General features: G+C 48.3%; 1 protein-coding gene across 1 annotated transcript in view; it reads right to left on the bottom strand.

Annotated features, from left to right (window-relative positions):
* The window catches only part of ADCY1 (adenylate cyclase 1 (brain)), a 136,412-nt gene that overhangs the window by 39,810 nt on the left and 69,590 nt on the right, over positions 1–27,012 (bottom strand). The window contains exons 5-8 of the mRNA XM_011946793.1: positions 23,081–23,208; positions 14,738–14,896; positions 12,429–12,570; positions 9,951–10,106 (exon numbers count right to left, since the gene is read on the bottom strand). Coding sequence (XP_011802183.1) covers positions 9,951–10,106; positions 12,429–12,570; positions 14,738–14,896; positions 23,081–23,208 — 585 coding nt within the window. The remainder of the gene's footprint in view (positions 1–9,950; positions 10,107–12,428; positions 12,571–14,737; positions 14,897–23,080; positions 23,209–27,012) is intronic.

The raw sequence follows: 27,012 nt of genomic DNA, 5'->3' as shown, positions 1-27,012 counted from the left end.
ACATCTAGCAAAATTATACTTCAGAAATGAAAAAAAATTATAATATTTTTAAATAAAGGAAAGTTGAAAGACTTTATTATCAACCTAAAGAATAGCAAAAAGAAATTCTTGAAACAAAAAAAGAAAATAGTAAAAGAAGGAATGTTGGAACATCACGAAGACAAATAACAACAGAAAGGATAAAAATGTGGGTAAATGCAATATACTTTCCTTCTTCTCTTGAATTTTCTACATGTTTTCTGGTTGAACCAAAGATTACAAATTGTCTGATATATATAGAGGAAATATTTATGACATTTATGTTATAAATGGGGAAGGATAAAGGGACTTAAAGAGAGGTAAGGTTTCTACGGTAAACTTGTTAAAATGTTGACATCAGTAGGCTGTAATGTTATGTAAAAATGATATATATCTAGATAAACTACAAAAAATTGTATGCAACAAGACGCACTATATATAAATCAAAATGGAATTCTAAAAATTGCTCACATAAACCACAGCAACATAGGAAAAAAAAACAGAAATAAAAACAGAAGGAACAAACAGAAAACAAAAAATAAGTTAAACAGCAGACCTACCAATAACATATCAATAATTGCATTAAGTGTAGATATTCTAAATATACCAATTAAAGAGGCTGTACTAAATGATTTAACAAATATGATCCAAATACATGCTGTCTAAAGAAACTCACTTCAAATATAGCAATATATGTAAGCTGAAATTAACAGAATAGAAATTACACATCATGCAAACTTTAAAGAAAGTAGGAGTGGCTGTAGTGGTAACAGAAAAAGTAGATATCAGAGCAAAAAAAATTTACCAGGGATAGAGAGAGACATTACAAAATGATTAAAGAGTCAATGTAAAAGGAAGACATAGAAGTCCTAAATGTGTATGCATAAAACAATAGAAATTTCAATCACACGAAGCCAAAATTGACAGAATTTAAGGAGAAAGAGCTAGGCACGGTGGCTCACGCCTGTCATCCCAGCACTTTGGGAGGCCAAGGCAGGTGGATCACAAGGTTAGGAGTTCAAGACCAGCCTGGCCAAAATGGTGACATTCCGCCTCTACTTAAAATACAAAAATTAGCTGGGCATGGTGGAGGGTGCCTGTAATCCCAGCTACTCGAGAGGCTGAGGCAGAGAATTGCTCGAACCCAGGAGGCAGAGGTTGCAGTGAGCTGAGATCGCACCACTGCACTCCAGCCTGGGTGACAGAGAGAGATTCCGTCTCAAAAAAAAAAAAAGAGAGAGAGAGAATTTAAGGAGAAATAAACAAATTCTCAATTACAGTTGGAGATGTCAACATCTCTCTTCAACAATCAGTAGGACAACTAGACATAAAATAAGCTAAGACATCATCAAACAACAAGATCTAATTGACATTTATAAAATACTCCATGCAACAATGGCAGAATACATTCTTTTCAGGTACCCAAGGGTATGTGTTAAGAGACCTTGGCCATAAAACAAAACTCAACAAATTTAAAACAATTGAAATCATACACATCATGTACTCTCAGACCAAAACAGAGTCAAACTAAAACTAGTAAGTTAGATAACAGGAAAATTTCCAAGCATTTCTAAATAAGCCATAGGTCAAAGGGGAAGTCTCAAGGAAAAAAAAAATACATATGTGTGTGTGTGTGTGTATATATATATGTGTGTGTGTGTGTGTGTGTGTGTGTGTGTGTGTGTGTGTGTATGTGTGTGTGTATATATATATACTCATCTGAATGAACATATGCCAAAATCTACAAGATGCAGCTAAAGCAGTGCTGAAAAGTAATTAATAATACTAAATACCTACATAAGAAAAAAGAAAAAGTCTCAAATCAATAATCTAATTGCCATGTTAACAAACTAGAAAAAGAAATGCAAAACAGACTCAGAGCTAACAGTAGAAAGGAAATAACAAAGAGAAGAATTCAATAAAAAGAAAACAAACAAAAAAAAATAGAGAAAATCAATGAAACCAAAAGTTGGTTCTTTGAAAATATCAATAAAATTGGCAAATCACTGCAAGCCTGAAAAAGAAGAGTGAAAAGACACTAACAAATTTAGAAATAAAATGAAATTTTACTATATACTCTGCAGGCATCAAAAGGTTAATGAAGGAATATTATAAACAACTCTACACACATAAATTTGACAACTTAGATCAAATGAACTATTCTTTGAAACACAACTACCACAACTCATGCAACATAAAGGGTAAACTGAAAAATCCTATAATTTCTAAAGAAATTGACGTTATAATTTAAAAATTCCTGAAAAAGTAACCTCCATGCCCAGATGGTTTCACTAACAAATTCTAGCAAATGTTTAAAGAATTAACACCAGTTTTAACCAATCTCTTCCAGAAAATAGAAGAGGAAGCAATACTTCCCAAGTCACTTTACAAAGTCAGTATTACCCTGATACCAACACTAGACAAAGATAGTACAAAAGAGAAACCTACAGGCCAATATCCCTCATGGATGTAGATATAAAACAATCTAACAAAATATTAGCAAATAAAATTCAGCAATATATAATTAGAATTTTATAGAATAAACAATTCTAGGGATGAAAGGTTGGTTAAATACTTGAACATCAATGTAACCCACCAGATGAACTGGTTAAAGAGGAAAGTCAATTGATACAGAAAAATCATTTGACAAAATTCAATACCCATTCATGATAAAAATGATCCGAAAACTAAGAATTGAGGGGGAACTTCTCCAATTTGATTAAGAACATCTACAAAATGCCTATAGCTAACATCATACTTAATCATGAAAGACAGAACACATTCCTTCTATGATCTGGATAAAGTACATGATGTTGGTTCTCAACCACTTCTATGCAACATAGTGCTAAAAACCCCAGTCAGTGCAATAAGGCACAAAAAGGAAGTAAACGGCATACAGATGGGAGAGAAAGAAAATTGTCTCTAGTTTCAGATGACATGATGATCTACATGGAAAATCCCAAGGAATATATATATATATAAAATCTCCTAGAACAAATTAGTGAGTTCCACAAGGTGACAGTATAAAAGATAAACATTAAAAAAAGGTATTTCTTTATACTAGTGATGTAAAAAGGAAGACCAATATTAAAATGTAGTATCATTGATAATCACTGAGAAAAATAAAATACAAGATGTAAATCTAACAAAACATGGCAAGGTCTCGTATGCTGAACACCTCACAATGCTGATGGAAGGAATCAAAGAAAATCTGAACAAATGAGGAGGCATACCACATTCATGCAAACAGAAAGGAAAAGGGACTAGAATAGCCCACTTTTCTTTAAAACAATAAAGTAAGAAGAAACACTGTACCTGATTTTAAGACTTATACAACTACATTAATCAAGACAGTATGGTGTTGTCAGACAGAGAGATAAATAGATAAATGGAACAGAACAGAGAACCCAGAAATAGCCTCACATAAGTATGGCCAACTGACTTTTGACAAAAGTTCAAAAGCAATTCAATGAAGGAAGGATAGCTTCTCAGCAAATGATGCTGGAGCAACCAGATATCCATAAGCAAAAATAAAATCTAAAAAATAAATGAAACTTACACTTTATAAAAAATGAACTCAAAATGGATCATAGATTTAACTATTAAATGTAAAACTGTAAGATTCTTAGAGTAAAATGTATGTCAAAATTTGGGGACTTGGGCTATATGTAAAAGGTTTTTAGGTATGACACCAAAAACATGAATCATAAAAGAGAAAAATCAATAAATTGGTTATCTTCAAAACTGAAAACATCTGTTCTATGAAAAGACAAGCTACAGACTGGCAGAAAATAATTGCAAACCACAACTCTAACAAAAGAATCATTTCTAGAATATACCATGAACTCTCAAAAATGAACAGCACAAAAAAAATCAAATAATCCAATTAGAAAGCAGACAAAAGACATGAAGAGACAGTTCACCAAAAGGCAAGAGAACATATGGATAAAAAATGAGCACATGAAAAGATGTTCAACATCCTTAGCCATCAGTGAAATGCAAAAATAAAATCACAGCAAAGTATCACGACATACTTATTAGAACAGCTATATTTAAGAGAGAGAGAGAGAGAGAGAACACCAAATGCTGGTGAGGACACAGAGGAACTGGATCCTTCATACACTGGGGATGGCGATATAAAATAGACACTCTGGAAAACAGTTCGGCAGTTTACGAAAAAAATCTAAACATGACCCATCAATCACATATCTGGGCATCTATCCTAGAAGAGTTAACATGTATGTGCACACAAAATTTCGCACAGCAATGTTTATGGCACCTTTATTTGTGAAAGTTAAATACTGGAAACAGAAATGTCCTTCAACAAGCAAATGGCTGAACAAACAGTGGTCTATCCATACCATGAAGGACTATTTAGCAATGAAAGGAAGGCACTATTAACACACACTACTTGGATGGATCCCAAGGGCATAATGCTGGATGAAGAAAAAGCCAACTTCAGAGATCACATACTGTATGATTCCATTGAGAGGGATGATTCCAGGTAAAAACCTCCATACTCAAGGGGAAACTTTGTCCTGAAGCTGGAGATAATGAGGAAACCATGCTCAGAGTCCTTGCCAGTGCAAATCTCTGCTGCACCCAGTAGCTTTTTCATTGCCCATTCAGGCTACAACCCCAGACAAGCAGACCTTGACTTGAGTCCCCTGCCGGTCACTGGTTATTTACCTGAGGTTGGGCTTGCTCAGAAGACCAATGGTCAGTATCAACTGCTCCCTGGTCTGATAGTTCTGAGAGTTCACGTGAAAGGTTGATGGACACAGATCCACCTTGAGGTCAGGGCTGATGGACACATGTCCAGCCTTAAGTCAGGGTGGATGGACATGGGTCCACCCTCCAGTTGGGGCAGATCCACACAAGTTCACCCTCAGGGCAGAGACTGAGGGACACAGATCCTCCCTGTGGTCAGGGCCGATGGACAAAGGTCCACCCTCAGGTGAGAAAATGATGGACACAGGTCTACCTCGAGATCAGGGAATGATGGACACAGGTCCACCCTCAGGTCAGGGAATGATGGATCTAGGTCCACTCTCAGGTCAGGGGCTGATGGACACGAGTTCTCCCTCAGATCAGGGACTGAGGAACACAGATCCTCCCTGTGGTCGGGGCTGATGAACACAGGTCCATTTTCCGGTTGGTGCTAATGGACATGGATCCTCCCTCAAGTCAGGAGTGATAGAAACTGGTCCACCCTCAGGTCAGTCATACCTCCAAACCCTGTCACCACCCAGCATCCTCTGCCTGTCAGCTCACCTGCTATGTCCTGGGTTACTGACTGTCCTCCACAGTCATAAATCACTGTCCTGGGCTGTGACAGGCAGCCACGAGAATGGCCAATACATTGAGAGGAAAGTGGCTGTCCTTCAGTGAGTAGATGATACACACATCTCCGAAAGTGTACCAGGAGGAGCCCAAGGTCACAGGGATGGACAGGAAGGTGAAGCTCCTACAATGTCAAAAGAACCCTGGAGGATGCAGTGATATCACTGACCATATTAACAGTCAGAGGGGGAACCACCAGGCTAAGCATCTTAATACCTACTCAAGAGTATTTTCTAAAATTCAACATCCACTTATCAAAAGAAAAAATCCAAAAGCTAACTCAAAGGGATCACTTTCTTGAAATAATTAGCCATATACTATTACTCCTAACCCAAAGCATCACAATTAGTGGTAAAACCCTATTTAACTATTATACCCAGAACAAAAAAGAATGCCCACCCTATTGCAATCATTTAACATAGGATGAAAAAGAGAAAGCAAAATTATCACGATTTGAAAAACATACTATTGTAGATCAAAAAAATGCAACAGAATTAAGTAAAACATTATTGCAATCAGTTTCAAAAAGTGTGGACCAAACAAGCTGAAATTTTATCTTCATTAAATTCAGATAGATATGGTAGAAGTTATATTTTTAAAAAATTCCTAGCCATGTTTAAACAAAATGCCCAGGAGATGGGGTAGGAGAGCCCCTAGGTGGATCAGAAACTGAGAAGACATTGAGCACTGAGCATACCGGTGATTTTTCAAACCATGCTAAAACACAGAGCTGACTCCATTGAGGAAACCAAGGCTCAGGTGCATCGGTGGTGGGAGCGAGCACAGCAAGTGCTTGAGAGAACAATTTGGCAACAGCTATCCGAAATTAAAACAGACACACCATTTAATCCAGCAATTCCACTACAAAGAAATACCCCAGGCTATCCTCATAAGATTTACTAAGACATTGGTGAAAAAAAGATGTTCATGACACCAGTAGACATGAGACCAACCTCTAGAAATAAAAGTCCCCACCAAACAACAATCCAGTGGTGAAGACACATCTCTCCCTCCCTCCTGCAGCGGGAGGCCATCCAGCCACTTAGAGATGACTCCAAGATTTCTAAAGTCTGTCACCTAGTGAAAAGAGTGTGGACGACAAAATGATAAACTATTTGCATTAATCTCTGGTGCACACCCAAATTGATTTTCTAGAAGGAAATACAAAATGGCAAACATCTTGGAGGACTTAATTTTTGTATCATGTGTGTGGACGCTGCTTTTATTTTTTAATTCAAGCTTAAATATTTAAGAAGAGAAGAACAAAAGCAGCACTCAATAAAAAGAGAGAGAGACCAAACTGGGAGGCTTCTGGGTGTACCTATTGGAGGAGACAACTGTGCTGCCAGGTATTAGGAAACTGGAATAGAGGCGTGTCCCACGCTGACTCAGGCAGGCAATGTCATGTTCCCCACCTGGTGGGCCCAGTGGGTGATGAGCATAACAACCCTAACAGGCTGCACACACTCAGGCAGACACTTGACTCTCTGGATTCCATTACACAAAACCATCAGAGAAATAAATGTACTTTCATGACCAAAAGCTCTGTCCATGATTTGCTTCATTTAAACATAACAGAAATAACCTAAATATCAATAGAGGTTGACTAAGTAAATGGTTTCTCTTTAGGCTGGAAATCTATATAACGATTTTTAAAAATCATATTTTTTGCCGCCATAAAAAAGAATGAGTTCATGTCCTTTGCAGGGACATGGATGAAGCTGGAAACCATCATCCTCAGCAAACTAACACAGGAACAGAAAACCAAACACCGCATGTTCTCACTCATAAGTGAAAGTTGAACGATGAGCATACATGGACACAGGGAGGGGAACATCACACACGGAGGCCTGTCGGGGGGTGGGGGGAAAGGGAAGCGAGAACATTAGGACAAATACCTAATGCATGAGGAGCTTAAAACCTAGATGATGGGTTGATGGGTGCAGCAAATCACCATGGAACATGTATACCTACGTAACAAACCTGCATGTTCTGCACCTGTATCCCAGAACTTAAAAAGTAAAATAAGGACCAAAAAATCATATTTTTGATAAGTATTTAATAATATAAGAAAATGTTTATGATATATTTGCAAGCAAAAAATAAACAACAAGCAACCAAACTGCCTGTGTATCATCCAGTCAAGTTTATTTAAAAAATACAGACACACACACTTAAGAAACTGGAAGGAACAAAATGTTCATGATAGCTTTTTTGTGGGATGGTAGGATTGCAGATAAATGCTTTTCATTTTCTCCCTTGTGCATTTTGGTGTTTCTCCATATTTTCCATAATCAATTATGTTTACGATCAGGAGAAACTGCTGAGAGAAGAAACAGCTGGCATGAATGCCCTGGGGGGTAAGGGCTGATGGCAGGAGCTCATCCTTGCAGCACTGGTGACAGTGGCTGTTGGGCAGGACCTGAAGCTACGTGCACAGTTGCCCCCATTGCAGGGTGGGAGACCAAATCCCCAGGAGGATGTCCAGGCCACTCAGTGAGGGATGGATCTGAATCTACAGGAGAGGCATCAGATGTGTGGGGTCTGACACATTTTCTCTGCTTGACCAAATTTCAGCCAGGCTCTGAAACTTCTCCTAGGCCCAAAGGTGCACTTCCTTGTAAAATCCAGTTTTAGCAGGCACACCCCACCCTCAATATCCCATCCCTCTCCTATCTGATCGGGTTCCTCACCCTCCACCAGCCCTCAGGGGAGCCCTGATCACCTAGACCTGTCTTCAGCAAGAATCATGCTAGGTCAGTTGGCCAGAATCCCCTTACCCCTATGTTTCCTCTTAGAAATTTTCCATCCACTGACCCTCACTACCCTCCTTCTGTTAGGAGCTGAGTCCAGCCTCTCCCCTCAACAGCACGACTCCACTGCCACTGCTGGGGTTCCTATGCTACAGCTATGGTCCCACATACAGACTGTCTTACTGTGTTTTAGCAAGTGTCATTGAATAATTTTTTTTTTTTTTTTGGGACAGAGTTTCACTCTGCCGCCCAGGCTGGAGTACAGTGGCACGATCTTGGCTCACTGCAACCTCCACCTCCCGGGTTCAAGCGATTCTCCTGCCTCAGCCTCCAGAGTAGCTGGGACTACAGGCATGTGCCACCACACCTGGCTAATTTTTGTATTTCTAGTAGAGACGGGGTTTCATCATGTTGGTCGGGCTGGTCTTGAACTCCTGACCTTGTGATCCGCCCACCTTGGCCTCCCAAAGTGCTGGGATTACAGGCATGAGCCACCGAGCCCACCAAGCTGGTCAAATAATTTTCTTTAACAGCTCCTGCCCTCCTGGCAGAGACTGGGCCCTTGTGCAACACCGCCACCTAGAGGCCAGTCCCCGCTGCCCTGGCTCCCACACCCCTGAATGAACACAGTTGGGGAACAGGGACCCTGAGGAAGAGGACAGTCTGAGGTGGTCCCAGTCTGTCCAAGAGCCTTAGCAAGCCGTTCCCCTGAACTCCGGACACGTGTGCTCACAAAAGCAGCGCCAAGGTCACAGATGGCACAACGCACTCTCCCACCTGACGCCTAACTCCAGCTCCAAGGCTGGGCTCCATCAAACGCTGAGGCTGGCAGGCCTGGGCTGAGTCTGGAGGTGCGGGTAGCAGAGGGGGAGAGAAGAGAGCCGTAACAGGCCTGGACGCCCGCAGAGGGTGACTGCTGCAGGTGGGGACTGCTGTGTGCACACAGACTGCACCTATTACTCTTGTCCTAGGCATATGCCCTACTGGGACCACCGCAAACATCCCTGCAGAGACCACCTGCCTGTCGTGCCCCGTCACCATGTTTGATGCCTCCTGCAGTGGAGATGCTATTCTCCTCCCCATTGCTGACTTGCTTTCACTCATCACAAGGCAGCAGCAGTAGGGAGCCCTGTCTAGGGGGCAGATGGTGATGAAGGAGTGACACTGGAACTGCAAAAGCCCAGGCTTCCAGGCTCACCCTGCCCACAGCACCTAATGCAAAGCTGGGAAACCTGAGGTCCAGGGGTAGGGAATCAGGTACTGTGGGCGAGGAGTCAGACGTGGAGACTGCTGAGAAGACAGTGTTTTGGTGTTTTGCCCATCTGGACATCCTGGGTGGGCTGCAGACCAAGAGTAACAGGGGAAGGCCATCTGCAGGCAGTGCACTCCTGCACAGAGTGGGAGCCAAGAAGCCGCATAGGCACAGACAGATGAGGCACAGGCTTGGACGCTGGGGGCAGGGACGACAGGTGGGTAGGGCCAGGCTTAGTGTGAGATCCACCTAAGGAGGGAGGGTCCAGCACATCTGCCCAGAATGAATACCCTCAGAGGCCATTTAGATAGCAGATGGGGAATTTTAGCTTGAATTTATGGATAAACACATATAAATACATAGATTATGGATAAATACAAAGAATGCCAAGGAGCAAAAAGTACACTATAATGACTTTTGCAGGAAATAAAAAGTAGCTCAGCTCTCAGCAGCATTTACAAGATTACCCACATGTAAACAGGGAGTTCGGATCTAGCCAAATCGCATGGGGTCCATATTGGGAGGGCAGGAGACAGATCAGTCCCTGGCAGCTCCAGCATGGCAGGTTCCCTGGCTGTTCCTACCTTGTCATCGTCCTCACAGGTCATGACATTGGAGAAGGGGATCTCGGCCTTGAACATCTTTCGGCAGTGCATGAGTTGCACCAAAAGGTAGCAGACAGTCTTGAACTTCATCCTCTTGGCCGGTTTTATATCTGAGAGAATTAGGCCTGGAAATATCTGTTCAAATACACAAGGGGCAAGGAGAAATGCTGTGAATGAGACACATTCTGCCTCTCAGGCTGGGAATGCGATCCTGATAGCTACAGCCACCCCAGGGCACTGGGATTCATTTGCTCGGTGCCTACTTCACGCCAGGCATAGGGGAACGTGCCAAGAATAGAGCAGCAAACAAAACCACAACCCACGTCCAAAAGGTTCGATTCTCAAACCACATCAAAGCCAATGTGATGCATGGAATCCTGAAGCAAAGTGGGGGGAGCCTAGAAGCCCTGGTCAGGAAAGACAATCAGGGCTTGAAATAAAGGTCTTTGCTACCTCATTCAGCTTCCATCATGTCCCCTTCTACGGACAAGGAAAGAAATCGCACGGGGAGGATGGGGAGGGCTGCGCAGTGCACCCAGCTGAGGCTCAGAACCTCAATTCCCTCACAGTCCTCATGTTCTGGGTGAAATTCCATCTGTAAAATCGGATGAACATCACCCACTCACCCCTGGGGGTCTTCTCGAGGTCAAATGAGGTGATAGGAAAGTGGGACCCCATGAATGCCCCCCGTCATCGTTCCTGCTGGCCGGCCTGGCTTCTGAGTGAGGCCAAAGTTCCTGCACCTCCACAGCAGCTCTGACCCCACCTCCTCTCCAGAAATGCGGCACCCCTTCCTTGGCCTCACTGCCTACCTCTCAACTTCACTTTCTCTGGCCCCTACAGGTAGGTACAAATCTCCACTCTTCAAAACAACAAAACCCCCTTCTTCTGAGCATTCTCACTCTTCCCCTCCCACTATTCAAGATTCTCTAAAGTGGGGCTGTATACTGTACCTACCTTGTCACCCCCTTTCACCCTCACCTGAGCCCTGAACACCTCATTTGAGCCTGATCCCCTCACCTGAGTCCTGCACCCTCACCTGAGCCCTGAACCCCTCACCTGAGCCCTGTACCCTCACCTGAGCCCTGTACCCTCACCTGAGTCCTGAACCCTTCACCTGAGCCCTATACCCTCACCTGAGTCCTGAACCCTTCACCTGAGCCCTATACCCTCACCTGAGTCCTGAACCCTTCACCTGAGCCCAGAACCCCTCACCTGAGCCCTGAACACCTCATCTGAGCCCTGAACACCTCACCCTTCACCTGAGCCCTATACCCTCACCTGAGTCCTGAACCCTTCACCTGAGCCCTATACCCTCACCTGAGTCCTGAACCCTTCACCTGAGCCCAGAACCCCTCACCTGAGCCCTGAACACCTCATCTGAGCCCTGAACACCTCATTTGAGCCCTACACCCTCACCTGAGCCCTGAACCCTTCACCTGAGCCCTGAACCCTTCACCTGAGCCCTGAACACCTCATTTGAGCCTGATCCCCTCACCTGAGTCCTGCACCCTCCCCTGAGCCTGACCCCTCACATGGACCCTGAAAGTGACTTGATCACTCTTTTTTTTTTTTGAGATGGAGTCTTGCTCTGCCACCCAGGCTGGAGTACAGTGGCCGGATCTCAGCTCACGGCAAGCTCTGCCTCCCGGGTTCACGCCATTCTCCTGCCTCAGCCTCCCGAGTAGCTGGGACTACAGGCGCCAGCCACCTCGCCCGGCTAGCTTTTTGTATTTTTTAGTAGAGACGGGGTTTCACCGTGTTAGCCAGGATGGTCTCGAACTCCTGACCTCATGATCCGCCCATCTCGGCCTCCCAAAGTGCTGGGATTACAGGCTTGAGCCACCGCGCCCGGCCGACTTGATCACTCTTGATCATGTCCAGATCACTTTTCTCTGGGCAGGGTGACCTCAAGTGCCCCATGGTCTCGAACTCCTGACCTCATGATCCGCCCATCTCGGCCTCCCAAAGTGCTGGGATTACAGGCTTGAGCCACCGTGCCCGGCCGACTTGATCACTCTTGATCATGTCCAGATCACTTTTCTCTGGGCAGGGTGACCTCAAGTGCCCCATGTAAGACGGTAACAGCCCATCTCTGTGCCCAGCACTGCTTGGTTCACAGAGCTCCCTATCCCTGGCCCCCCTGCAGGGTTTCATGCCCACTTTGCAGGGGAGGCAGTGAAGGCCCAGGGAGGGGAAGGAGGACACAGAATGGCCTGCCCTGAGGTGACCCCAGATCTCTGACTAGGGGTTCCGGCTCCCTTACCTAGACCCCTCCCCACACCATAAGAAACAAGGCCCAGGACAGTGTTAGTGGGGACAACTCTCCCCCTCTTAGCAAGTTCACAGCCCGGAGAAGCAGTGCTTGGAGAGGAAGCAGGAGGAGTCACATCTGTAAAGCTCTGCACAGGCCCAGCAGCTAAGGATCAACCAAATAATGGGGGCTCTGGTGCCTACCTTTCGGCGATGGGATGGCACAATAAAAAAGGTTTCAATGTTATGAGTTTTCAAGAAACTGTTCCTCTCATGTCCATAACCTGGTTCTACCTCGTAGTCCCCATTCAAGCACGCTAGGGTCGTCTTTGTGATATGAACCTTCCTACAAAAGAAGGAGGCAGAGGCCAGATGAGTGGGGAGCCACTGTTATCAGAGTCTGCAGGGCCTTGCCAGAGGGGAAGCGGCACAGGCGAGGCTTCCCTGCACCAGGGCAGGCTCCACAGGGAGTATTCACGCTCCCATGCAAGTCCGTCCATGCTAGGAGGGAGGGCCCAGGCAGAGATACAGCAGGGCCATCAGGAACCATGCCCAGCAGGACAGCAGGGATGACTGAGGTGGGGGACACAGGGCCAGAGGGAGAGCAGAGGAAGCAAGGGAGAGAGAGAAAGAATGTGTCAGGACTTATAAGGGAAGTTGAGGAAAAAGTGGCAATGATTTGAAGAGAAAGAGGAGAGGAGACATAGGAGTCCCTCCCATACCACAGTCTGGTTTGGTCTGGTCAGCACAAGGAGTGGGCAGACCCCACTGGGTAGCAAGAAGTCAGGGGTGGCCACGGTGCTCACACATGGGGTGGGGGGTGGGAAGCAGGGTGGTGAGAAACAGGCTGTGGAGCCCAGGCGTTCACGCCTCCCCAACCAATCTTCTGGTGAGGGCAGGAAAATCCCCCACAGTTGGCATTGTCTCAGCAGAAAACTCGAACACCCAGTCTCTGCTCCTTAGCAGGGAATGCCTGAGCTCGCAGGTTTATGGGGCGAGAAGCAAACTCCCCAGCTTCCAAAACCATTCCCTGCAAACCCAACTCTTCACTTCACCGCACAACTTTCTGAACTCCTCGCAGGGGAAAAGCTTGGGATCCATAATTAAACTCTAAGGCTGGCTGAGGATGAAAGCAGGGAGCCTGGCTCAGATGGGAGGCGGCTGAAGGCAGAGCTGCCATGCTCACTGGGATCCTGAGAGGGTGAGGACAGGGTTTGAGAGGTCATGAGGCCTTTCCCAGCAGTGGCTCCACCAGGATCCCCAGAGGAGCAGGTGGGTGGGAAAGGAAGGGACAGGAAGGAACTGCCAGGCCAGGAAGAGGAGAGGTTGCAAAGGGGCCAGAGGGCAGCATAGGCAGGTTCTCTGACTCCAGCCTCAGCTCATCCCTGTGCTGCCCCATCTACAGGGACCGATTCCTGCCATCAACTCAGAGTGCTTGGATCCCTGGACCCAGTTCCTGCTGGGATGCTCTCTGGGTGCCCCCATCAGCAGCTCCCATTGGCCTGGGGCAGGCAGGGCACTCATGGAAAGCCTCAACCTTGCTGCCTCCTGCCCCTCCGGAGGGGCCCTGGAAGCACTTGGGGACACCGTCACCCCCATCAGCCTGGACCTGAACAACGAAGGTCACCAAGGTTGTCTGGAAACTTCCAGGCACCACAGTCTCCAGAAAGGCAAGTGTCTGTGCATTCCTGTATTCAGCTGATGCCTCATCCATTCCATCAGCAATGGAGACAGCAGCTGCATAGCCCAGCCTCAGGAGCCAACAGGGAGAGGAAAATGCCAGCTCTCACTGAAGCCCCTACTTTATGCTGAGCCCAGGGCACACTGTGGGGCGGCCAGTATTCTGCAAAAGTTGCCTGCTGAGGGGCAGCCAGCGTTCTGGAGAAGCTGCCTGCTATGGTAGCCACTGCGAGATCATACAAAAGGGAGATTACAGGACCCGGGGGTGGCAGAGGGGTGCACGGAAATCTTCCTCAAGATAAGGCTGAGCCTGCCACGGAGCACAGCCGTCAACAGCCCGTGGCACTTCTCAGAGAGCTCAAAGAAGGCATCATCTGTGACCCAGATGTCCATGAGCTCCTAGATGGCTCTGTGGAGCTTGGGGGTGGAGAAGGAGCTCTAAAGTCCCAGCACTTTCCATTTGCATATTTGAGAAAATGAAACCAAAAACAGCAAAAAGAGAAGTGATGCAGTGACAATAAGCCATGAGGACAGCACCATACCATGGGCAGAGGTCCCCACACACATCTGCTCTGGCCTTCTGGTCCCATGACAGCTTTTTGTAGATGTGTGCCAGACTCAGCTGGGCCCAGCACAGAGTGGCAGCCAGGCTGGGTGGGACGCCCACCACAGGGAGTCTGGTTGGCAGGTGCGGCTGGGACAGGCAGGCTTCTCTAGGAGCACTCACACAAGTGCCCTCAAGAGCACAGCCCAGAACCTGAAGCACGGATTTAGCCCAGGAGTACACAGCCAACACCCACCTCCCTCCCCTCCCCACCACATCCCCGACTTACCCTGGCAGGCCAGCGGCTTCCATGACGTTGGCCAAGGTCACATCATTGGACCACACGTCATACTGCCACTTGCGCAAGCCCAGGACACCACAGAGGACCCTGCCTGTGTGCAGACCCACGCGCATGTTCAGGTCCACCTCGGTGGCTTCAGCCACGGATCTGCAACACAGACACAGAGCGTGGGGCTGGGGCCCACCTTGTATCCGCCCAGGGGCCACCTTGCTCTGCATCGCTAGGCTGTGAGCACCACGGAAGCTGGGCCTTGTCCTTGCTGCATGTGGCCTGAGCATGGAGGTCTCCTGGCATAGTCAGTGGACACGGTGCCTTCCTGCCCACCTGTCAGCTGAGGGCCTTAGGCAGGAGGGGTGGCTCTGGCCCAAACTCCCAGCCAGCTCACACCAGGTCCACACCAGACCCATGAGTTCCCTTCATGGTCTCCTAGAGGGCCCTCCCTGCCCAGGGCAGTCCCCAAATCCCAGGTGGACCTGGTCATTACCGTGGAGTGTGCCATCATGACAGTTCAGATTAACATAGGGCTCTGTGAGGCCACTGCTCCCTCGCAGGGACCCATGCCTGCTTGCCAGCCAGATGCAGATGACAATCCGCTGGAAACATCCACAGAATCTGCAGCCCAGGCATCTGGCCTCCCACCCCTTCCTGATGCACAGTCGACCTTAGGCCTCAATACAAACTTATGGCCTGGAGGCCACATCCAGACATGACAGGCTGGTGACATGAGGGGCATTCACCAGGAGCCGGGGTGGGGACAACAGAGTGCGGCACGGGGCATTAGGGAAGGGAACAGAGACAGAGCAGGTGGTGAGAGAACTGAAGGCTTCTGGGAAACCCCAGTCCAGCCTGGCCAAATCTAGATGCCCATCTCTATGCCTCAGTTTCCTCGTGTGTAAACCCAGTTCCAGCTAAATTCACTTTGACAAGCTCTGAAATCATTTAAACTCTAACCCAGTGCATCTTAAGGCTTAAGATGCCAACCTCCTCTTTCTATTCCATCCGGGATGGAAATACTAACAAAAGTTCCAAGAAGGACTGAGGGGCAGGCCATCATGTGGTGACAGCAAACCAGTTCAGCCTGGAGTCCCATTCTGCAGGCCTCTGTGTATCACATTTGTCAATAACAATACGGTACGTGCAAGGCAAGGCTGTGCCACCCACCCGAGAAGACTGTGTGTGGTTTATCTTCACTCCGACTTCCCACTGGGGCCTCCTTCCTGGAGCTCCAGCCAAGGCTCAGGAAGCACCTGCTCAGCACAACCCCACCGCTTCCCCAGCCTCCACTGAAACCCTTGCCAGCCACCCGTCACTACCCACTTCATCCTTACAAGGGCTTGTCCCCGAAAACCACAGCACTTGGAGGCCCTGGCAGCCACTCCAAGGCAGATGGCTGCCCAGACCGCAGAATCACACGAGTCCCAGCGCAGATTTCTGAGTTCAGAAACCTCAGTAAACTCAGAAATATGCATGCCACCGATTTACAGTATGTGGAAGTTACACTACTGATATATCTTTAATACCTATGTAGTTTTATATATTTTGAATATACTTTTTTATTTAATTTTTTTTTTCAGTTGTTTGCCAATCTTCTTTGAGCACTGAAACCAAACGCTGAAATAAAAATTTACTTTTCAAAATTCACAAAAGGAAGTGAGTATGGGAAAATGTAAATAACAAAACATACTAATAATGTTTTTGTGCACTGGTAAGTGTTTGTACCTCTGAAGCCATGAAACGGTCAATGGCACGGAGACCTCTGGGACCCATGCCCACCTTCATCCCCAGATCCCCTTGAGCTCACCAAAGCTTTAGGCTCCCAGCAAGTGGCACCTCGGCCAGCCTCCAACCAAATCCACGCCACCACGTTCTACCAATACTCTCTATCTTCAATCTTTCCCAGTAGGTTCTGCCTCAAATATCTCAATTCTTGGTAACATCAGATCTGCAGTTAACTGAACAGTTACTTCTAAAAGAATGATGCAGCCAGAACTGCTCTCATAGTGACTCCTCCTGGTCTCACCATTCCTGGGATGCCCAAGCTGGCTTTGTCTAAATCCAACACAACCTTTAACTTCATTTCCAAGGAACAGAATTTCCACAGACTTTCTTGGCTTTATTTGTACTATGTTTTTTCTTTATTTGTGCTCTCAGGTTCACTTATTTATCGCACACGTTTTTTAGGCAGAGGAAAAGTCTGACATTTGCCCACCGCCTACAGCCATGACCTTGGTCCTCTGAGCTGGACCCCAACAGGAAGGAAAAGAGGAAGCGGCCCATCTTGGGCAGAGGGGGCCACTGTTGGCCCCTTGGCATGAGTAAATTCTGGCAGAGCTGAAATCTAGTCACGGCTGCACTGAAGCTCGAAAGTGAAAGGACAGGTAAGCACACATTCATTCATTTGTTCAATGAACGTCTATTGAGCGTCAGCCATTATTTCAAGCACTGCAGCTATAGCTGTGCATATAACAGGGGCAAAAAAGAGGAGAGAGGACACTATAGAGGCTGATTTACCATCACCTAGGCAGAATTTCTAGAAATAACAACACCACACACGCCTGCAGCAGTCTCCAAGCCCCCATCCTTGTGTGGTGGGAAGGGTGGGGCAAATGGTTTCAGCCTCAAGTGGTTCAAGCTCATTCCCTCAACTTGGGCTCCTCCCTTCCCCACCTAGGACTCAGTTTCCCCATCTGTAAAAATGAGCTTCTCAATCTAGAATAGAAAGATTCAGAAGCTCCATGTCCCCTAAAATTTTAGGGAAAACTATGTGTGGTGGGTGTAGAAGTGTGCACACAGGCATCACCTCTCCCACAGAAAATCCATCCCTAAATGTATCAACAGGTCTGGCTCTGAAAACTAGAATCCAATAATTAGAGGAAGTAATCCTCCGAGTTTCTCCGTGCTGAGAAACTGAAGCATGCTCCATGGCTCACATACAAGCCCCCTTGTTCAAAAGTAAGGTACTGTTGGGGACAGCCCAAGTGCAAGGCAAATAAGGTTAGCAGGCATCCCTCTCGCACGACCTCCAGGGATGCAGGCTGGGGGACAATCGAGTTCTACTGATGACCGCAGCACACACAAGCTGAACCTAGCAGCTCAAAAGTGGGTCAGGGAGGAAAAGCACATGCCATTTACTTCTAATTTAATTCAACGTAGTAAACCAAAATACACACTGCCAGCAAGGCATCTCAACTGAGTCTATTTAGCAAAAATGGTGGCTTGCACACTTGGTGGTCATGTAGAATAATGAGGTTCCTGTTCAAAATCTGATTCACGGTTTGCCTATCACCTGTGATGGACAAGGCTTCCCTCATGAAGTGGACAGACAAATCCACATTCCTATGGGTACACAGAACCATGTGGCTTCAGACAGAATCCTACAGAATTGGCCACCGGCTCCCTCTTTCTGGGAGTTGATGAATCAACACTTGCAGCGGCTGCTAGAACCCAGTCTATGCAGGCCCATTTAATCTGAGATCTCATTAAATTACCAAAACAACTCAGAGATGCAAACACCACTTCTCCATTTTACTGCAAAGAAAATTAAGGACTCGAGGAACCTGAAGCATCGCCTGAAGTATGGGAGCCAGGAATCTGGCAGGTTCCTGAAATCAAAAGCCCACTCATGAAACACAGCAGCTGGGGATGAGGTAGCTGAAACCATATGAAATGCCATTTTGGTAGGCCAGAACTGGCTGGCTAGGAGCAACTTGCTAGGGTGACCTAATACTCAGGGCATCTCTGGGAGAGCAGCAGAGCTGGTGGTGTGTGTCAGAGGAGAGGGATATGAGCAGAAGAAGATGGGTGAGCACAGACCTCATACAGAGCAATATCCCAGTGGGGGAGAGGGACTCAAACCTGAGTATCCCCCAAGGCAGACCCCAGAGAGGGGTTCAGGCCTCATCTGACTTCACCAGCAGGAGAAAACGCCCCCTTCTTTCTGCCCCAAGAGTGTCACACATGACTTCCATGTATGGAATACGGAGAGGGAGCATTGGGAAGCCTCAGACTGAGCCTCTCATCGCATGGAAGGTCAGAGATTGGCACAGGGACTGATGTGCTGCCTGTGTCCCTGCAGCCTGGGCATTGCAGGGAGTCCTGCAGAAATCCCATTGGAAATTCAAGGTCAAGGACTGGTCCCAAACCTCAGGACACAGGGCCTGGTCTTGTCAGCCTGGCTGCAGCAGCTGGGAGACTGGTCCTGCCACCCTCATCTTTCCAATGCTCTGTGGGCTCAGAGACAGGATGTCATGAGGTGAAAAAGGCCAATTTACAGAGGGGGAAAACTGAAGCTCCAAGACAAAAGGGACATGTCCAGGGTCACACAGCTCTTCAGGAGCAAGACCAGCAAAGTCACCAAACTCGCTGGACAGTTAGGATACTTCTCATCCCATCTTCATCTCTCCTATAGACAGGAACCACCTGGCCCAAACAGGGCATGTATATCACTTTTAAAGTATTCACTAACAATCATACCAATAAAAATTAATAGGCACTTCCTTAAAATAGTATACCACACTCCTAAATAAAGCCCAAGTTTGAGAGAGAGGGGGAACTGATCTAGTGATGGAGGTCAGGGCAAGTTAAGCTGGGGGCAGGGTCAGACTGCCCAGGGCCAGCTGCAGGAGCCCAGAGCCTTGGAGACACCCCAGCCCACTGCTCTGGCCTCTGGATGCTTCGGCTCCTAGAGAGCCCAGGCTGGCTAAGCTGGGTAGCTGAGGAAGGTACGGGCCCTGGGATTCCACTTTCAAGTCCAGCAGTCTTCACCTTGTCTTTACAAAGAGATGCCCCTCCCTGCACTTCAGAAGGCCTCTCTCAGCCCCACCTGGATTCACACTGGAGCCTCAATAGGCCCATAGGCATTTGACAAAACGGGTCCTAGATTCTTCCTAAATGATTGATCTGCATGAAAAAGGACTAGATGAAAGGCGGGGGAGGCCTAGGTTTAGAGATCAGAAAAGGAAAATGTCTATCCATTTTTCCCATAGGAATAAACATTCTTCAAAGTGATAAAACAAGATCTTTCCCACTTGTTCAACAAGGGAAAGACTTTCTCCAGCCTCAGAAATCAAGACCCAGCTCTGGATGCATGCTTGCCTGCACCTGCAGCAATTTCTTACTTGTGCTACCAGCAAAGCATTGGCCTGAAAAGAGGCTGACAATGGAGCCCCAACCCTCACACTCTATCAGAAAAGCCTCTGGAACCACGGAGTCTGCATCAGATGCTTCAAGAATCTTCCAACCAGCCAAACCATCCTGATATGAGTCGGCTCTACGTCCCCATCCAAATCTCATGTCCAGTTGTAATTCCCAATGTTGGGGGAGGGATCTGGTGGGAGGTGATTGGATCACGGGGGCGGATTTCCCCCTTGCTGTTCTCATGATAGTGAGTGAATTCTCACGAGATCTGGTTGTTTGAAAGTGTGTAGCTCTTTCCCCTTTGCTCTCTCTCTCCTGCGGCCATAAGAAGACATGCTTGCCTCCCCTTTGCCTTCCGGACTGTAAGTTTCCTGAGGCCTCCCCAGCCATGCCTCCTGTACAGCCTGTAGAACTATGAGTCAATTAAACCTCTTTTCTTCTTAAATTACCCAGTCTCAGGTAGTTCTTTATAGCAATGTGACAACAGACTAATACAATACACATCCCTTATGTGCCTTAGGATTTCCTCTACCCACTCAGAATTCCCCAAGCCTGGAACAGACTTCTCTATGGGTCTTGGAAAGGGACATATCTGACCTGCAGGCCCCTCTCCTTCCTGGTCACTCAGGCACTGAGCCTACCACCCAGGGCTCTATCAAAAGAGGAAGTCAGTGGGCAACCACTGAAATTAGTGTCTTGGGGCATAGCCCACTCCCTTGGAGATGGAAAGGGCTTTCTGGAACAGAATCAGACTCAAGACTGGAAAAAAATGCAGTTGACAGTGCAGACCTCACTACTGAGGAGTGGCAGGGAGCAAACAGAACCTTCACAACTGCGAGGCCCAGCATGGGCCCTGAGGGGAAAGGTTAGCTCTGGTCACTTTACCTGTTCACCTGAAACTTTGTGTTTCCAAAGCTTCAAATAAAACACTCCATTTCAAGGTAGAAGGAAGAGAAAGACATTATATAAAGTGTCCTCCTCTGCCTGGGCAAGCTCCCCCTATTGATAAACATATTCTATCCTGCATGTGCAAGGCAGGGACACACACAGCCCAATGTGGCTGTCAGATGCCAAGATGGTCCCAGTAGAAGGCCGGCCATGCAGAGCACACACTGGTGGGTCCCAGGGTCTGTGACAGTCTGAGGAGGAAGAAGGGTTTGTTTGGCTGGGAGGTATCTTCGGCGCTCAGTCTTTGGTGGCTTTTCTTCTGGTCCAGAGCCAGGAAGTTGAGTGACAGGAACTCTGGTGTGTAGAGCTTCCTGAGGCCCTGGGAATACTCTGGTAATCGGGCGCCCAAGCAGAGAGCAGCTACAGGAGGCCCAGGAAGATGCCCCTGGCACTAGGGTAGACTAGTTTCAGGTAGCAGGGCCAGAGATGTGGAGCACCAACCTTCAAGGGCACAAGGCCATCCGGTTCAACTCCTTAAGCCACCTGGTCAGCCAGGTCAGCTCACATCATTCAACTCTGCTTGTGTCTGTGCTCAGCACTGAGTGGGGGCTTCCCAAATATTTACTAAGCAAATGGACTGATATCTGTCTCCTTAGAGCATCTACCTTCAGAGCCTCATTTTCACCCAAAGAGATCACACAAAACCAGATGTGATATGATATATGATCTATATATACACAAATAGCATATGATATATGTAATGTGACATAATGTGATTTATGACAATGTGATATGATGATGTGATCTATGATGAAATATGAAAGACAATTACATGATGTGTGATATTTGATACAACATGTGACATGTTATATGGTAGATGATGTGATGTGATATGTGATACATATTACATGAAACACGACATGGCATGTAACATATGACATGATACGACATATGATATACAAGTGATACGTGACGTAAGGTGATGTATGATGTCATCTAAGATGCAACATACAATATATATGATGTGCTGTGAAAATGTCCCATCCTTTCAGAGAACAAGTGACGGTCATCACCTCTAAGTCTTCAAGCCAGGCGTCCTTCCTTCCTTCCTGCTTCTGCCCAGCATCTCCTCCAGCCAGGCTGCTTTTCTCCGGGGCAATGGCTCTCTGTTAGGCTGTGTGCTGAGGTCAGCTGAGGGGGCTTTTCTACTCTCAGTCCTAGACCACACTCCAGACCAGCCACCTCGGGCTCTTTGGTTCATCAGGGACTTTGGTTCTCACAGGCGACTCTGACACGAAGCCATGTCGGAGAATCGCTGCCCCAGAGGGCTCGGCTTTGCTCACACGTCCCTAACATGCAGATGCCAGAAGTGGGCGCAATGCTCAAGGTGCTGGCCTCCTCCCGACAGCCTCTTTCCAGTCACACCGTCTGCAGGAGCGCCGCATGGGGCAGTCCACAGGGCAGCCCATGAGGCAGCGATGCGGCACAGGGAGCCATCAGTCTCACCCCATCTCTCAGCCTCGCTGGCTGGGTGTTTGCCCGTGCATCCTTTCACCCGCAACTCCCCATCGTCTCCCTACACAATTCTTATGCTACTACTTTCCCACTCCAGGTATGAAGCTATGCCCCATCTCTGTTGGCCCCATCTCGCTGGAGCATACCCACTTCTCCACATTTGGAGATGTCTGTTTGGATCTACACTCCACACATTAGCTCAGCCTTCCAGCTCCACATCTTCCCCAACTTGACAAAAACACCTATGTCTTCATCCCAGTCTCTGATAAGGACAATGACAACATAAGACTGACCAAGAAATGGGCAGGCCTGTCCTCACAGGTGTAATATTCATTCCATGAAGACTCACCTGCCCGGATCCCAAGCCTGTCTCCCCACACAGAGAGCACCTGAGACCCAGTCACTTTGCTGAGTGAAGAGAAACACATACATTTACTTCCTTTTAATAGAGAATTCAGCTACATTGGGGTCAAACCTTTCTTCTGGTTAAGCTAAAAACCAATTCATTTTTGCATGACTCATGCATACCTGACAATATGCAGAATTCCTGTGGACAAAGAAATACAGTCACACACGAAATGTAAAGGCGGGGAATCACGGAAGCATCCTTTCACACTTTCCTGAACCCAGCATCCTCCTAATGCTGGCATCATTCTCTACAGCCTCAGACAGACCCACCAGGACAAAGCGAGGCCCTGAGAGCGGAGCCCACACGGGGCAGGTGGCTCAGCTTCCAGGATTTCAATGTGTAGACGCCCCAGGTCACTCCTCTCAGCCCCACAGTGTACTTACGTGATGGTATCAATCATGTCGAGCCCCATCTCCACACAGCAGTGGGCATGGTCAGTCTTGGGCTGGGTGAGTCCCGACACGCAATAGTAGCAGTCCCCGAGAATCTTGATGCGACGACAGTGGTTCTCCTTCAGGGAAGGGGAAGGCACACGGTAAGAAGACAGCACTGCAGTGGCTGTGAGCATCTCTGCTGGCTCCACCACCTCTAGACACTGGTGGCCACAGAGCACTGACAAGACACACTGTACCTGGGCCAACACCTTCCGGCCCAGGCCACACCCTTGTGTGGTCACCACAGTCTTCAGGGCTGGGACCAGGCTCACATCAATCTCCTTCTCCCTTTCCCCATACTTCACTCATGGCCTCTTTCCCCTTGGGGGGTCCATCCCTCCTGTCTGTTTCACTGAGCCAACTCTACAGGATGATCCTTCAAGGTCCAGCTGGAATGCCACCTCCAAGGGGCATCTTCCCCAACTCCCTTTATTCCCATGGCACCTCCCTTAACCGCCATGCAGACCATCACGGACAGCCCTCCAGAACGTGCTAGATTCCCCCCAGCAGCTGCTTCTCCCCAGGAAGGGTGGACCTCTCACCCATCTGGGTGTCCCTGGGGCTTCTGACCTCCCCACCCATAGGGCACACTCCCCGGAGGCAGAAGGCACTGGCCAAAGCTGAATGTCCATCTGCTCATCTGTACAGTGGTATGAATAGGAACAGCAGCACCAGCCTTGCAGGGCACGTGGAAGGTGGAGAGAGTTAACTCTAAGATCCTGTATTGTCTTACTTGGATCAATTAGTGTCAGCTGGGATTATCATCACGACTGTTGTGTTTATTTCAGGGACAACATTAAAACAGCAGCTTTAAAACATTTCCATTTCAGGACCCCTCTATGTCTTGAAATCACTGAGGACTCACTAAAAACAAAAACCTTTTGTGTAGGTGGGTTATAGCTACTGACATTTAACAATAAGAATTTTTTCGTGTACAAATGCATTTAAAATAACAGTGAATCCACTGCAGGTTAACACAAGTAACATTTTATGAAAAATCATGACATTTCCCCAAACAAAAGACAATGAGTGAGAAGCACAGTACTGCACTTCACTTCTGTGAGCCTCTGTGGTGCCGCCGTCTCCAGGGCAGACAGTGGATTCTGTGACCCACTTCTGCATCCAGCCTTCATGCTGTGCTGTCTCTGCAGATGCCCGTGAAGGAACCAGCCTCACACAAGCACAATGCTGGATGAGGAAGGACCTCACAAGTCCCCTGAGATGGTTTTATAAGGCCACAGAACTCCTCCAGCCACTCTGAGAACACATCGGTGGCTTATATTTAATGTGATCCTTTGGTTTCTTGCAAATGACTGGGGCCCTGCAGGTCCTCTCGAATGCTGAGTTAACACAAGTGCATTTGGGATGAGAGTTACCAGCTCTCGTGATCCCTGTGCTCACCTGTGCCCCACATTCTTAAAGAAGAGGAACCAGGGCCCACACAGAGTGAGTCAGGGCAGGGCCAGGCCACACCGACCGCTGGGATCCCCAGTTCCCAGGCTGAGCAGGGATTGGCCTAGCAGCTGAATGGCCTGTCCACAGAAGTATCTTCCCAGAGCTGAGTAGACAGCTGATGACTCTGCTGCTGTCCTGAGCGGCCCTCAGGCCTGGAGTTGCAGGGACCTTGAGAGATGATCCTGGCCACTGCCCAGCACCAGAGACTGTTGGGCATACAGTTGGCTCTGTGCCCAGCTCCTTCCACCGCTGAGCCTCCCTCAGCACTCCAAGACTGTGGACGGGAGATAAGGGGAGGAGGTGATCAGAGACTTCAGTCTGTGAGATGGACACTGAGGCCAGCCTTGTAAAGCCCAGGGGCTGAGTCTGCTCCGTCAGGGCCCAACAGGCTCCTCCTGCTGACAGGGGGCTGGTCACAGAGAAGCTGGTGACAGTCCAAAGACGTCCAGGGTCTGGCCACTTAGGGTCTCCTCCATCTCTGCATGACTGTGACAACTACTTAGCCCTTAGAACCCTGGCCTCTTCATCTGTGGAATGGGATCTTCCCATCTGCCCTCATCCCCCGGCAGGCTGAGCTGCAGCTGACATGAGCCTGTGTCAGGGGCCTGGGAACACAAGTTCGGAGCTGGGAAGGTAGGTCCACCCCACCCAAGGGCAGGCTGCTTGGCCCCACAGCTGCTGTCTCTCAGGTGTCCAAATGTTTCAAAGGGGTCAGGATGTGCCTGCTTGGAGGCTAGCTGTGGGGACCAGTGATGATCTGGGCAAAGGTCTCCGTGCAATAGCTGGCACCATGGTTACTGTCACTGCAGCAATGACAGGGCCTGGGACCACAGCCAGTGCTCACAGAAGGGACTGTGTCCTGCCCCAGAGAAGGTACAGCCAAGAGGCCACAAAAAAAAGTGACCCGGACACAGGGTTGCTGCCTGGTTCCAGTGCCAGCCCCTCAGGGCCCAGCCTGAATGACCATTCACTGGACCCCAGGGTGGGCTGCCAGCGCCGGTCTCTATCCTGCAAAACTGAAGACAGGGCCCCTCACCAGGGATGCCACTGGCCAGTCTTCTCAAGCCATCCTCATCAGAGCCTCCAGGCCCACAGTCAGCTCTGGGCTCCCTCCTAGGACACTGCTCTGTCCCCATTGGCACTGCCCTGGCATGCCCCGTGCATTCAGGCCTGCTTCCAAACATCCCCCAAATGCCCCAATGGTCAGAAGCTGGCCTGAATGCACGAGGCCTGCCAGGAAGGAGAAGCGGCCACCCCTCACACTCAGGCTTCCTCCGCCCAGCCCCTGCCGCTTCCCACCCCCTCCCTGAGATTAGAAACCCAGTGAGCACTCACAACCTGTGACGATGGCCCTGACACATCAGGATTTCTTCTCAGAGGTCCCAAAGGAGGGCTCAAGACCCCTCTGGGAGCCCACAAGAGCCACAATGCCCACTGGCTGCTGGAACTCTTCTTGCACATGGTTTTGGAAGGGTCGCCAATCCCCAACTGTAAGGACCTGTGCTCTTGCGTCGAGGACTTTGATGCAGGTCCCTGATCATCCCTGCATCTCATGCGCAGGAGTGGACTCAGGGATTGTGGGCAACTGCCAGTGTCCCTGCCCCCACTTCAGCTCTGAACTGTGTTCCCAGCATCTTTCCAGGGTCCGGTGGGTACCAGGACCTCCTGGTCATCTCTGTGAGTCCAGAACAAGCCTATTCCTGGAGTGGGACAGGTTGCTGAAGGGATGAGTGTGCATGAGTGAACAGGCCAGTCAGATCTGATGGTAGTAGGGGCTCCAGGGGGCCTGTCAGTACCGCTGCTCCAAACAGCCCACCCTGTCAACCCAACTATCCTATTTGACACCAAGACTTGGCATGGCCACCACAGAAAAGGACATTGCTGTGGGGCTGGCTGGGGTGGAATCATCAATTACCATCCCTACAGGAGTCCTATGTAAAAGGAGGCATAAACAGCACATGGGAATGAAGGCCAAAGAGACACCCATGGAGCCTCAAGTGTGACCGTTACTGCATGGTGTGGGCGAGCTGTGAGTGGGGAGAACCTATCTCTGCATGAGGACCAAGGGCAAAGCCATCTAGCACAGACTATCCACATGCACACAACCATGTGGAAGGCCTTACAAGCACATGAGGGCTTGTGTATTCTAAAGAAATTGTCCAAACAGTTGTCTTTAGAACAGCAATCCTCTCCTGGAACCTGGGCAACATACACCATGCACACATGTGTGCACAATTCCAGCTTACCCAGCATCACACATGAGTCTCTGGAAACTGTTCTGAGATGCAAAGCTGAGGACCCTCCTCGGCCCTCATGGTGTCCCTTTCCCACCCACCTGCATCACACTGGCACTAGTGGAGACAGTTGAGGACAAATGTTGAATATATTGCATTATTTTGTCTTTAATCTCAGAGGCCCTGGCTTTT

The sequence above is a fragment of the Colobus angolensis genome, unplaced genomic scaffold, assembly GCF_000951035.1.
Source record: "Colobus angolensis palliatus isolate OR3802 unplaced genomic scaffold, Cang.pa_1.0 Scaffold253, whole genome shotgun sequence".
NCBI classification, from domain to species: domain Eukaryota; kingdom Metazoa; phylum Chordata; class Mammalia; order Primates; family Cercopithecidae; genus Colobus; species Colobus angolensis.
This window is presented reverse-complemented; position numbering and strand designations above follow the sequence as displayed.